This window comes from Schistocerca americana, chromosome 5 (assembly GCF_021461395.2).
Source record: "Schistocerca americana isolate TAMUIC-IGC-003095 chromosome 5, iqSchAmer2.1, whole genome shotgun sequence".
In the NCBI taxonomy this organism is placed as follows: Eukaryota; Metazoa; Arthropoda; class Insecta; order Orthoptera; family Acrididae; genus Schistocerca; species Schistocerca americana.
The window spans coordinates 230,511,524-230,526,583 of NC_060123.1; the positions used below are offsets into that span (position 1 = coordinate 230,511,524).

The following is a 15,060-nucleotide window of genomic DNA, read 5'->3' on the forward strand; positions in this document are numbered from 1 at the left end:
CATTTGGCAATACGTGTAACAGAGAGTGAGCAGCAATTTACGGATGTTCGTCGATGATACTGTGGTGTACGCGAAGGTGTCATCGTTGAGTGACTGTAGAAACATACAAAATGACGTGGACAAAATTTCTAATTGGTGTGATGAATGGCAGCTTGCTCTAAATGTGGAAAAATGTAAGTTAATGAGTAGGAAAAACAGGGCTGCAGTGTTCGGATATAGTATTAGTGGGGTGCTGCTTCTCACTTCGATTAAATATATAGGCGTGACGTTGCATAAAGACATGATGCGGAATGATCACGTCAATTTGATGGTAGGGAAGGCGAATACTCGACTTCGTTTTATTGGGAGAATTTTGGGAAAGTGTAGCTCATCCATAAGAGGAAACGGCGAATAAAACGCTAGTGCTTTCCATTCTTCGGTATTGTTCGAGTGTTTCGGATCTGCGCTAGGTCGGATTAAAGGAAAACTTTGAAGCAATTCAGAGGCGTGCTCCTAGATTTGTTACCGGTAGGTTCCATCAGCACACAAGTATCACGTAGATGCTTCCTGAACTCAAGTCAGAACCCCGGGGACTGGGGGGGGGGGGGGGGGGGGGGGGAGAATGCTCTTTTTTTCGTAAGGCAGTATTGTGCAAATGTAGAGAACCGGCATCTGAGGCCGACAGCAGAACGATTCTACTTCCGCCAACATACATTTCGCTTAAGGATCATGAGGATTGTGGAATATATATGCAGATGTACAAGTACACTCATGCTCATAAATTAAGGATAATGGTGATACATGGTGAAACAACGCTCTGGTGGACGGTTTGGGGGTTTAAAGCACCTCGGGGTATGACCATGCTGTGCATTTTTACTGCGGTCGTCGCACGGTGGCGCTGGCAGCAGTCCACATACGCAGAGGTGTGTTGGTGCATGTCAGAGTACGGTGCAGCGATTACGTGTGCAGACGTTTTCAGGCGTGATAACTGTGACTGTGTGCTGAAAATGGCTCAAAGAACACATATTGATGACGTTATGAGGAGTAGAATACTATAGCGACTGGAGGCTTGTCAAACACAGTAGGTCGTAGCACGGGCCTTCCGTCTGCCACAAATTGTGATCTCAAGATTATGGCATCGATTCCAGCAGGCAGGAAACGTGTCCAGGCGCTTCAGTACGGGACGTCCACAGTGTACAACACCACAAGATGACCGATATCTCACCATCAGTGCCAGCGGACGGCCACGGAGTACTGCAGGTAGTCTTGCTCGGGGCCTTACTGCAGCCACTGGAACAGTTGTCTCCAGACGCACAGTCTACCCGTTTTCACCCGAACCCACACGATCGTGCGGGTTCGGTTTTTATTTTTTACGACAAACTGAATCTCTTGCCTTGCTTCCAACCGACCTGCAACGATCGTGCAGGTTGCGCGCTAGGCGTTTCTCATGTTTATGTTGCCATTCGGCGCCAACAGATTGCAGCACATGTTGTTTAAGTTGATCGAGAAGTGAGCATTATGCCGGCGCCTGGTTAGTAGCTCATAATTAAGTTAAATGGAATTGTTTCGGCGATTAGCTGGATCTGGTTATTTGTTATAGTGTGTACAACGTTGTGATATTGATAATTACTGGTAACTTCATATCTTTGCACAGTAATTGTGCGTTAAATTTGTACTAGCATGATTGTGCGGGTTAGGTGTTGACTGTGTAACTTCATCTTCGAACGGGTGTTGTTGATTGTGTCATTGGCCACGCTATAGTACTGCTTTTCATACAGTTTTGAATGGGAAAGTTTTTATGCACATTCCCGTTATTGTATGCAGGTTTATCAGACAGTTAAATCCGTTCTCTATTAGAGGATTCGGATTTGAGTGGCATTTCGTCAGATGAAGAAGACGAGTTTGTTCCTTCTCCTTCAAATATTCAGCAGGCAGACGACTTGTCTGATGATGATTTGAGTGCCGAAGAAGTTCCTGAAGAGCGCAGGAGTTCACACAGTGTCACAGAAGGTGTCAGACCACTGCTTTTTCGGAGATCAAATTTTGTTCAGATGTTTCATCCACCAAACATTAATTACAGTGCTGCTGAGGTCAGTGACAAAGAGGTGCGATCTGAGTTACCTATTTCGTGTATCATTCCCACTTTCGTACTAAAATATCTTCTTTTTAATTCTAGAGTCCTTCACCAATTGGAACTCCTGCTGAATATTTCTGTGAATATTTCAATGAAAAGTTTTTTGAAAAGGCAGCGAAATATACAAATATGAATAGTGTTGCAAAGACAGGGAAATTGCAAAGACAGGGAAATCCCTAGGGACTACAGCTCATAAACTGAAGGTGTTTTTGGGATAAATTTAATGATAGGGTGCATAAGGTATCCTAGGCTACCCATGTACTGGAAGAAATCTATTTCTTTATCAGCTATTGGTGACACTATGTCTAGAGACCGGTTCCTTGCACTCAGGAATAATGTGCACTTTGTTGATAGTATAAAACCACCTGAAGAGGCTAAAACTAATAGACTGTGGAAAGTTCAGCCAGTGATCGACACAGCAAGAACATGTCACAGTTTGACTTGCAGCTTTAAAGACTACAGTATTGATGAGCAAATGATCCCTTTTACTGGGCGTTGCAAACTGAAGCAATATGTTAAAGGAAAACCAAGGCCTGTAGGTCTTAAAAACTTTATCATGGCCTCAGCATCAGGTATAGTGTTGGATTTTGAAATTTATCAGGGGCTACTACACCTTTGGGTGGTAAGTCACTAGGATTAGGCCCTTCTGTTATTTTACGACTAACACAGACTCTCCCACAATGAAGTTTTGTTTATTTTGATAGGTACTTTACCACAATTCCTCTCTTAGCAAAGCCTAAGGAGAAAGGAATTGAGGCTAATGGCACAATGATGGTAAACAAAATTAAGAATGTTAATTTGAAAGAGGGAAGAATGAAAAGAGGAGAGTGTCATTCTTATGTTAGAGCAAATGACGCTGTAGTAATTACTGAGTGGCAGGACAGTCAGAGGGTCGTGATAGCATCCACTTGTGCTGGCACTGAGCCAAAATGTAAAGTTCAAAGGTGGTGTAAGCAGGAGGTCACTATCTTGATGTCGATTGCCCTTTTGTAATTCAGCAGTACAATGCCAATATGGGTGGCGTAGACATTCATGACCAGCAGGTTGAGTGTTACCGAACGTGGTTCAGAACCAGAAAATGGACGCTCAAGTGCTTGCTGCATTTCATAGACCTTTCAGAGGTCAACTGCTGGTTTCTCTACAGAGAGCACTGTCGTGAAAATCAGACTGCCAAAAAGAACATTATGGATCTGTTGAAATTTAGAATGTCTCTAGCTGAGGCTCTTCTGTCATGTCCATACAGAAAGAGGGGAGCTGAAGACTTTAAAACACCGTTAGATGATACATTAAGTATCTCCACAAAGGCAAAAGTTTACAAACCCCATCCGAAACCAGGTTTGGCCGACAGTGGATGACATTTTGTCATCAACGAACATGTCAGTATGAGCGCTGCAGTTCCAGAACAAAGACAAAGTGCATAAAATGCAATCAGTACTTACGTTTGCAAAAGGAAAGGGTTGTTTCAAATTATTTCACGAAAAGTGAAGCAGTCTGAACCATGACTTTGTGTTACAAAATAAATAACTAAAATTTTATTTTTAATTTTTTTGCCACAGAATATGATTTGCAATCTACGTAACATTTTTTATAATAACTAATAGGCGGCCGGTGTGGTCGAGCGGTTCTAGGCGCCTCAGTCTGGAACCGCGCGACCGCTACGATCGCAGGTTCGAATCCTGCCTCGGGCATGGATGTGTGTGATGTCCTTAGGTTAGTTAGGTTTAAGTAGTTCTAAGTTCTAGGGGACGGATGACCTCAGATGTTAAGTCCCATAGTGCTCAGGGCCATTTGAACCAATAACTAATAAATAAAAATAATAAAAGAATATTTTTTTATTCATAACTGTTCCTCAGGTAACTTATAATATCAAACAAATAGCAGGAAGTCAGAGAATAATTTTGGTGAAATAAAACCTGACCCTCACGATTGTGCTAGTTGTTTTCCCGCGACGTTTTTTATGGAAGAGTTTTTTTCTTATTTTTCCCAGTGTCTACTATGCCCAAGTATACAGAGAATTCAACTTTATTCACCATTTTCCAAAAAAAGGTGTTCAGGGTGGAAAGGCTACAGACGACTGAACAGACATGGTTTTAATCGCCCCGAGATCTGCAAGGTGCGTTCCACTGTCTCCTGATTACAGGAGAGCCCGTAAAGCCTGGTGTCAAGAACACAGTACATGGTCATTGGAACAGAGGTCCCAGGTTATGCTCACGAATGAGTCCAAGTATAGTCTGAACAGTGATTCTCGCCGGGTTTTATATGGCGTGAACCAGGAACCAGATACCAACCGCCGGCCGGAGTAGCCGAGCGTTTCTAGGCGCTACAGTCTGAAACTGCGCGACCGCTACGATAGCAGGCTCGAATCCTGCCTCGGGCATGAATGTGTGTGATGTCCTTAGGTCGGTTAGGTTTAAATAGTTCTCAGTTCTAGGGGAGTGATAACCTCAGTAGTTAAGTCCCATAGTGCTCAGAGCCAGCCAGATACCAACCACTTAATGTCATTGAAAGGGACATGTATGGAGGTCATGGTTTGATGGTGTTAGGCGGGATTATGATTGGTGCACGTACACCCCTGCATGCCTTTGGCAAAGGAAGTGTAACAGGTCAGGTGTATCGGGACGTCATTTTACACCAGTATGTTCGCCTTTTCATGGGTGCAGCGAGTCCCATCTTCCTCCTGATGGATGATAACGCACGGCCCCATCGAGCTGCCATCGTGGAGGGATACCTTGAAACAGAATATATCAGGCGAATGGAGTGGCCTGCCTGTTCTCCAGACCTAAACCCCATCGAGTGCGTCTGGGATGCTCTCGGTGGACGTATAGCTGCTCGTCTTCAAACACCTAGGACACTTCAGGAGCTCCGACAGGCACTGGTGCAAGAATGGGAGGCTATACCCCAGCAGCTGCTCGACCACCTGATCCAGAGTATACCAACCCGTTATGCGGCCTGTGTACGTGTGTATGGTGATCATATCCCATATTGATGTCGGGGTACATACGCAGGAAACAGTGGCGTTTTGTAGCACATGTGTTTCGGGACGGTTTTCTCAACTTATCACCAATACCGAGGACTTGCAGATCTGTATAATGTGTGTTACCTATGTGCCTATGCTATTAGGGCCAGTTTTCTGTAGTGCCACATTGTATGGCACCACATTCTGCAGTTATCCTTAATTCATGAGCATGAGATTGGGAGACTAATTTGTTAATTGTTGATGGAAATGTGAATGCTAGCAAGAATGGTACACCTTGTTGTCATATCCTTCATGAGCAGGGTACCAAACATTATATCCCATAAGGATAATGACAGACCACACACAGTAGTTCACAGTTCTAACGACTTGAGTAGTATATGGATCCCTGACTGGCTTGTGTGGGCCCGTAAAATCCCATCTGTAAACCACGTACAGGATGCGATGGCAATCATATACTGTCATACTAGCCTCCAGTCAGCAATCTAAAGAACTGACACTTCGCGTGTTTTTGGTACGGCGAGAAGTTCCTCAAGATGACATTCGGAACCAGCTGGCTTCCATAACACATCGAATACAAAATACCTTCGTACCCGTGACGATCAGACATCATACTGATGCTGTTGGTAGGTTTCAGTTCAGAATGGACTGACAGTTTAATTATTTAATGCTTTTTATGTGATGAACGTCTCCTCAAAATTTGGCACGTAACTGTGATACTCACTTTGATTTATCCATTGTGTTGTCCTCTAATGCGTTCATTGCTATTCACTATCACAAAACATTGATGTAGAAAAAATGGAGAAACTATGTAGTGTATACTTACGTCACGACGCCACTTTCGTTGTACCAACTCCTGTAGAAACCACGCATATCATCATTGAGAATACCGGTGTAGTCAATATCGATGACTAATAGGTTAGTGGGGTCCACCCCTTCTTGGGGTGTGATGGCAGTGCCCAGCGTAATGGTGTAGATCTCACTGTCACCCACGGCTTCTGTCTGAGGAGTTGCTGCGAGGCTGCCTATGCCGTACTTAACTGTGACGCCTGTCACTGTGATGTCTTTGTGAAGGTGTAACTTCAGCTCCTTTATTTCCGCATTGACAGTGAAATTAGGAGTTGCTGTGATAACGACTTCGCCATCGAAGGTAAATGCATTATCACCCTGAAATGAAAGAGAAAGTACTGAATTAGTGGATAACCATTGAAGAATAAAACACAAAATAAAGATTCGATTGATTCTTGAAAATCGCTCATTGCGCAAATTGAGGATTTCTTTCTGTTCTTTACTTTTCTTTCCTTACATGAGAACCTAAAAGTTTTACTGTAGGCGGTTTGATATTTGAGTCTGCCACAGAGCTCGGATCGTTTCAAACAATTTGGGGGTGGGTTCCATTTTTCCATTTGGGAATGTAGCAAGCTCCTTTATGCGGACCTGAGACTGCTACTCACTGTAGTCACAAAACTTGCTACGTGTCACATTTTAAAGCCCACAGCATTAATTACCAGTGGGTACGACTGGCTGCGCATGTATGCAGATAACCACATCCCGTGACGCGCTCACAACGTGTACACCTAGCACACGATCCACACCGGTTGAGCGCGTAGTGGGGACTGTCAGTGTGAGTGAAGCTGAGCAAAGGGGACGATGGTACTCACAAGGGGGTAGCGAGTGTTCGTTGTAGAAAGTCACGTGACAACTAAGTCGTGGAAATAATGTCATCAGTTTGCTGAAATTTTTAATGGTGTCGAAGTGCCAGCAAATAGTGCAATGTAAAGCTAAGTCGGAGAACGGTATCAGACCGGATCTGTTTTGAACAAGTCAGAAAACTTTCCGAAATGTGGCCGCAAATCAGAAAATGTGGCTGCAGTTCACCAGAAAATGCTTCAGAGTCCTACCAAATCAACCCGATGCCTGTCGCAAGAGTCCGGTATATTACGTCGATCATGCGGACGAATGCTCCACCTGGACCTGTAGTTTGGTTGCGGTGCTAGCTTGCCACTCAGGTCACTTGAATTGTCAGTGTGCGATTACATTGTGTGGGGAGCCCTGATGTTAATGTGTATCGAGACACCCCTCACAGTCTTTAAGAACTGCAACAGAACATTTCAGATGAGACTGCAGCAGTTCCAATAGTCCAGCTTCGATCTGCCTCCAGCACCTTGCTGACCAGGCACCAAAATTGCCAAGAATGATGGTCACTTTCAGCATCTGCTATACTTCGGTAAGTAAGTAGTCACAATCAAGCTACAGTAGCCCATTACAAACAGTATTGAAAGGTGCTTAAAAATGTTATTAGCATGGCAAAGAGTATGTGGTATGCAAATAGAATAGATAATTCACAGGATAAAATTAAAACCATATGGCCAGTTGTGAAGGAAGTGTCTGGTCAGCAGCACAAGGTGGACAATATAAAGTCAGTTCGCAATTAAAATATTTCTGTTACTGATAAATCAGATATGTGTACAGTATTTAACAATCATTTTCTGAACATTGCTGGTGAATTAAATAAAAGTTTAGTTTCTACAGGAAATCATATAACTTTCTTGCTAAATGCCTTTCCGAGATTGATGTCTGAAATACTCCTCTGTGATACAGACAAGAGGGAGATTGAGTCAATAATTAAATCACTGAAGACTAAGGACTCTCATGGCTATGATGGAGTGTCTAGCAGAATATTAAAGTAGTGTGCTGCACATGTTAGCCCTGTATTTAGCCATATTTGTAATTTTTCCTTTAGGAATGGTCGGTTTCATGAGCGATTAAAGTACTCAGTAGTAAAGAAGCTTTATAAAAAGGGAGAAAGGGATAATGTAGATAATTTTAGACCTATTTCTATGCCATCAGTGTTTGCTAAAGGTATTGAAAAGGCCGTGTATGTAAGGATATTGATCATTTTATATCATACGATTTGCTATCAAATGTACAGTTCGGCTTTAGAAGTCGTTTAACAACTGAAAATGCTATATTCTCTTTTCTCTGTGAGGTACTGGATGGGCTAAACAAAAAGTTTCTAACGCTTGGCGTATTTTTTGATTTAACTACGGCATTTGATTGTGTTGATCACAAAATATTGCTCCAGAAGTTGGGCCATTACGGAATATGGGGAGTAGCTCACACTGGTTCACCTCTTACTTTAGCAACAGGCAGCAAAAGGTCATTATTCACAATGTTGATAACAGCGGTGATGTGGGATCTGAGTGGGGTACTGTGAAGTGGGGGGTGCCCCAGGGATCAGTGTTGGGGCCACTCCTGTTCCGTATTTATATAAATGATGTGCCCTCTAGTATTATGGGTAACTCTAAAATATTTCTGTTTGCTGATGACACTAGCTTGGTAGTAAAGGGTGTTGTGTGCAACATTGACTCGGTTTCAAATAGTGCAGTACTTGACCTCAGTTCATGGCTTGTCGAAAATGAACTAACATTAAATCACAGTAAGACTCAGTTTTTACAGTTTCTAACACAGAATTCAACAAAACCTGACGTTTTAATTTCACAGAACGGGCATATGATTAATGAAACTGAACAGTTCAAATTTCTAGGTGTTCAGACAGATAGTAAGCTGTCGTGGAAAGCCCACTTTCAGGATCTTGTTCAAAGACTTAATACTGCCATTTTTACTACACGACCGGTATTAGAAGTGAGTGATATTTCGACACGAAAATTAGTCTACTTTGCTTATTTTCATTCGATTATGTCGTATGGTATTATATTTTGGGGTAACTCTTCCCATTCTAGAAGGATATTTATGGCTCAGAAACGGGCCGTTCGGACAATAAGTGGTTTGAGTTTACGAACCTCTGCCGGCCGCGGTGGCCGAGCGGTTCTAGGCGCTTCAGTCCGGAACCGCGCGACTGCTACGGTCGCAGGTTCAAATCCTGCCTCGGGCATGGATGTGTGTGATGTCGTTAGGTTAGTTAGGTTTAAGTAGTTCTAAGTTCTAGGGGACTGATGACCTCCGATGTTAAGTCCCATAGTGCTCAGAGCCATTTCAACCATTTGACTTTACGAACCTCTTGTCGACCTCTGTTCACGAGTCTGGGTATTTTGGCATTGGCCTCTCAATATGTATATTCCTCATTGTCGTTTCTTGTTACCAATATTAGTTTATTTCCAAGAATAAGCAGCTTTCACTCGGTTAATACTCGGCAGAAATCAAACTTGCATTTGGATCGGACTTCCTTAACTCTTGTGCAAAAAGGTGTGCAGTATACTGGTGCATCCATTTTCAATAAGCTGCCACTCGAATTCAAAAATCTTAGCAGTAATCCACACGCCTTCAAATCGAAACCAAAGAGTTTCCTCATGGGTCTCTCCTTCTATTCTGTCGAGGAGTTCCTTGAAAAATTAAGCTGATTCTTATTGTATTGCTGATAGCGTTTACTTAAACTTGTGGACTGACTTTTTTCAGGTTCATGAACATTTATTTTTATCTGTTATTACTTTTATGTTGTAATTTCATGTACTGACACGTTCCATGACCTTGGAGATTTGCTCCTCAATTTGGTCCAACGTAACTTGTCGTGTAAATAAAATAAATAAATCGGTATATTTCCTTTCCTCTGCTGTGTTTCTTTGTACCCTGGAACACTGATCTCTAGGCCACCTTTATTTGCCCCACCCTGTATAATGCACTTGAGCGTGCGTGTACTTTTCTCCTTACATACAGGGTGACCCATAAGTGTGCAACCACACTACGAGACTAAAAACAGGTCCAAACAAAAATTTTAATTAAAGTAGTATGAGATGGAACTGTGAGGCTATGTTACCAAAGCGACGGCCATTTTGGAAGGTGTCATCCTGAATGCAACAAGTAATTTTCGAACGGAAAGGGTCATGTGACGTATCAAACAGATAGATAGTGCCTTTCATTTGAGTAGAGGTTTATCAATCTCGAGTTAAGTCGCATTTTCTACAGAACAAGGCAAATACTGGAGATAACACATGAAGTCTACAGTACGCGCTCAAACTGTTGTCCAGCACTTTGTAAGGTTGTTGTTATCCGCTTCACTCATTCATCATGGACGTTAACCAACACGTGAACAGGCATCACAGACCGCTCCCTGAGCTATGCAGGGTTTCTTATCTTCAGCGCCATTGCTTTCACATGTGTCGGTAGATTGAAATGTAATGGGCTTAAATCGGGGTAGTTGTATATCCAGGTAATACCGAACACCTAATCCGTAATGATCTGGGACATCATTGTCCTGAAAGGAAATTCCGAACGTTCTGTCTTCTTCTAACAACTGCGGTTACTGTTACTCCAACCTGAATGAAGAAGAACCGAACAATACTAGAACAACATATTTGCCACCAAACATTCACTTCTGACCACCACTTAACTTCGTTAGATCCATCCAGTGGGGGTTGACATCAGTATCTCTGACTCTGTTTATTTACCTCTCCGTTCACACGCAAATGGCTTCATCCGCAAGCGGTGATTCACAGGGGAAACGGCGGTTTTTGTCTGGCTTGTGTGCTCCCGATTCTGATGTTTTAGCATTTAGATTCTGTAAGGGTGCGGCTTACGGGTGTCTAAATGCTCATTATTGATGTAAGGCTGACCCCGGTTCCATTCTAAATGTGGCGAATACTGCGCTTTGGACCCTTACTGAACGATGCGATGCCAGAACGGCTCTTGATGTCGCTTCATCTGTAGCCGTTTTTCCAGCTTTCGATTTTTCTGTAACGTAGCTAGTTCCACGGAATTTCATGAGAAGGTTCACCACAGTACTGTAGGTAATGGACGGTCTGCCCAGGAACCGTTGGTTAAAAGCTTTAGCGATCACGCAGATGCTTCACTCTCCCCGTACCAGGATGATCTAAATGCGTTCCTGGTGTGTAACGTCATCGTCTTTGGTGCCACATATAAGGACACAACACTAGTCATAGCTCTAGACTGAAAGACATAATTGTTTTTCTGGTTTAATTCTCAGAAATAAAACAAGATAATTCCAAGTTTATTGTTTTTCACTCATGTTCTTGTTGTTGTGGTCTTCAGGCCAGAGACTGGTTTGATGCAGCTCTCCAACCTACCCTATCCTGTGCAAGCTTCTTCAAATCCCAGGAGCTACTGCAACCTACATCCTTCTGATTCTGTTTAGTGTATTCATCTCTAGGTCTCCCTCTACGACTTTTACCCTCCACGCTGCCCTCCAATACTAAATTGGTGATCCCTTGATGCCTCAGAATTTGCTCTACCAACCGATCGCTTTTTCTAGTCAAGTTGTTCCACAAATTTCTCTTCTCTCCAATTCTATTCAATACCTCCTCATTAGTTATGTAATCTACCCATCTAATCTTCAGCGTTCTTCTGTAGCACCACATTTCGAAAGCTTCTATTCTCTTCTTGTCCAAACTATTTATCGTCCATGTTTCACTTCCATACATGGCTACACTCCATACGAATACTTTCAGAAATGACTTCCTGACACTTAAATCTATACTCGATGTTAACAAATTTCTCTTCTTCAGAAACGCTTTCCTTGCCATTGCCAGCCTACATTTTATATCCTCTCTACTTCGACCATCATCAGTTATTTTGCTCCCCAAATAGCAAAACTCCTTTACTACTTTAAGTGCCTCATTTCCTAATCTAATTCCCTCAGCATCACCCGACTTAATTAGATTACATTCCATTATCCTTGTTTTGCTTTTGTTGATGTTCATCTTATATCCTCCTTTCAAGACACTGTCCATTCCATTCTACTGCTCTTCCAAGTCCTTTGCTGTCTCTGACAGAATTACAATGTCATAGGCGAACCTCAAAGTTTTTATTTCTTCTCCATGGATTTTAATTCCCACTCCGAATTTTTCTTTTGTTTCCTTTACTGCTTGATCATTGTGCAGACTGAATAACATCGGGGACAGGCTACAACCTTGTCTCACTCCCTTCCCAACCACTGCTTCCCTATCATGTCCCTCGACTCTTATAACTGCCATCTGGTTTTCGTACAAATTGTAAATAGCTTTTCACTCCTTGTATTTTACCTCTGCCACCTGCAGGATTTGAAAGAGAGTATTCCAGTCAATTTTCACTTGTAACGCTTGCAAATAAACCCAAACATACGAGAAGCGTTCAATAAGTAATGCACCATTCTTTTCTCAAAGTGGATCGGTTTTATTCGCGATTCAAATACACCATACTATTGCCCACCCTTCTGACTACAAAACCCTATATTCCTTTTAATAAGACTGACTTACGCCATCTTATGGTAGTACTCTATCGGCCGACGTAGGAGCTAACTACTTGCTCCCTCTATAAACTCCCCATCATCCACGTACTGTTTCCCACGGGGTGCCAGACAGATGGAAGTAAAAAAGTGCGAGATCCAGGCTGCAGAGGGGATGAGCAAGATCAGTTTGTGAGCTCCTTGTGGGGATGCGGGCTTGTATGAGGCCTAGCATTGTCATAGGGAGGTCAGAGATGATAGCTGCACCATGAAGGGGAACATAAAACAAAATAACCTGTTCAAAGTCCCAGAAGACCGGCACCATGACTTCGCCATCTGAGGTCGCAGCTTTGAACTTTATCCTCAGAGGAGAAGTGGTGAGACACCGCTTCATGAATTTCCGTTTTGTTCCCAGTTCGAACTGACGAACCCATGTTTCATAGCCTGTGACGATGATCGACAAAAAATGACGTAATCAACCTCGAAACGCGCAAACACTGATGAGCCAAAACATTACGACCACCCGCTTAATAGCTACACTACTGGGCATTAAAATTGCTACACCAAGAGGAAATGCAGATGATAAACGGGTTTCATTGGACAAATATATTATACTAGAACTGAACACGCAATTTGGGTGCAGAGATTCTGAGAAATCAGTACCCAGAACAACCACATCTGGCCGTAATAACGGCCTTGATACGTCTGGGCATTGTGTCAAACAGTGCTTGGATGGCGTGTACAGGTACAGCTGTCCATGCAGCTTCAACACGATACCACAGTTCATCAAGAGTAGTGACTGGCGTACTGCGACGGGCCAGTTGCTCGGCCACCAATGAGAGATCTGGAGAATGTGTTGGCCAGGGCAGCAGTCGAACATTTTCTGTATCCAGAAAGGCCCGTACAGGACCTGCAACATGCGGTCGTGCATTATCCAGCTGAAATGTAGGGTTTCGCAGGGATCGAATGAAGGGTAGAGTCACGGGTCTAACACATCTGAAATGTAACGTCCACTGTTCAAAGTGTCGTCAATGCGAACAAGAGGTATCCGAGATGTGTAACCAATGGCACCCCATACCATCACGCCGGGTGATACGCCAGTGTGGCGACGGCAAATACACACTTCCAATGTGCGTTCACCGCCATGTCGCCAAACACGGATGCGACCATCATGATGCTGTAAACAAAACCTGGATTCATCCGAAAAAATGACGTTTTGCCATTCGAGCACCCAGGTTCGTCGCTGAGTGCACCATCGCAGGTGCTCCTGTCTATGATGCAGCGTCAAGGGTAACCGCAGCCATGGTCTCCGAGCTGATTGTCCATGCTGCTGCAAACGTCTTCGAACTGTTCGTGCAGATGGTTGTTCTCTTGCAAACGTCCCCATCTGTTGACTCAGAGATCGAGACGTAGCTGCACGATCCGTTACAGCCATGCGGATAAGATGCCTGTCATCTCGACTGCTAGTGATACGAGGCCGTTGGGATCCAGCACGGCGTTCCGTATTACGCTCCTGAACCCACCGATTCCATTTTCTGCGAACAGTCTCTGGCTCTCGACCAACGCGAGCAGCAGTGTCGCGATACGATAAACAAGAATCACCTTTATCAAAGTCGGAAACGTGATGATAGACATTTCTCCTCCTTACACGAGGCATCACAAAAACGTTTCACCAGGCAACGCCGGTCAACTGTTGTTTGTGTATGAGAAATCGGTTGGAAACTTTCCTCATGTCAGCACGTTGTAGGTGTTGCCAACGTTGCCAACCTCGCGTGAGTGCTTTAAAAAGCTAATCATTTGCATATCACAGCATCTTCTTCCTGTCGGTTATATTTCGCGTCTGTAGCACGTCATCTTCGTGGTGTGGCAATTTTAATGGCCAGAAGTGTACATCACTGATCCTTCGTATCAGGCATCCGACAGTCTGTTGTAGAGGTATGTGGCATTAGATGTCTACGCACAGGTCACGTAATTCGTGTAAATAACGGGCCGCTGATTTGCATACTCGATGATGGCGCCCGATATGGCACTTCTTGAAGCATCAAGGAAAAGGTAATACGGTTATAGCTGGGATTTTGAAAAGGTGACCTGCATTGTACAAGGAAGCCAAGGCTTCAGTACCACAAGCAGGTTGAAATGACTGTGGAGCGCAGTACTTTTGCAGATGTGAGAATACTTGCACATGACAGCATAGAGATGGGCATCAAAACAGTCTTCGGAGTAAGGACTGCAATAACGATAATTGGAATCCCGTATCGATTGTTCGATCTGGAAGGTTGTTGTTAGGTTACTGGACACATAACAGAATCTGAGGTAGAGCCGGAAACGGCTTGCTACGCGGCAGACTTACCTCGAAGTAGGGCTGAAGCGTGACCTTGTAGTTGCTGGGGATGACGTCACCGGGCAGCCGGTAATCGGCCCTCTCTGCCCTTACTGCGGCATCCGACCGAAGCTCCGTCTGCTGGGTGAATGGGATGCCCACCACCAAGCACGGCGCCGCCAGCAACCTGTCGCAAAATATCCAAGTGCTCATTGCAGCGTAGTCGTTGAACAGTGGGGGAGATATTCAGCTTGAGGTGATTTTTCTGAGTAATGTATTCCGGATTACAACTTTATTATGTTTTCGATGACCGGTTCGGATCAGTATAGTTCATCTGCAGACCTAAAACTTAGTTGTAGCATCTGTTGCACAGTTGCAGCGGCGAGTTTTTGAAACTGAAGATGGACTATACTGGCCGAAACCGCTCATGGAAAATATAATAAAAATTTTAATTTATACCATATTCTTCATAAAAT

General features: G+C 43.6%; 1 protein-coding gene across 1 annotated transcript in view; it reads right to left on the bottom strand.

Annotated features, from left to right (window-relative positions):
* LOC124616282 (aminopeptidase N-like) overlaps nucleotides 1-14,797 on the bottom strand; it is a 147,295-nt gene extending 132,498 nt beyond the window's left edge. The window contains exons 1-2 of the mRNA XM_047144585.1: nucleotides 14,615-14,797; nucleotides 5,914-6,254 (exon numbers count right to left, since the gene is read on the bottom strand). Coding sequence (XP_047000541.1) covers nucleotides 5,914-6,254; nucleotides 14,615-14,797 — 524 coding nt within the window. The remainder of the gene's footprint in view (nucleotides 1-5,913; nucleotides 6,255-14,614) is intronic.
* Nucleotides 14,798-15,060: the final 263 nt, after the last annotated feature.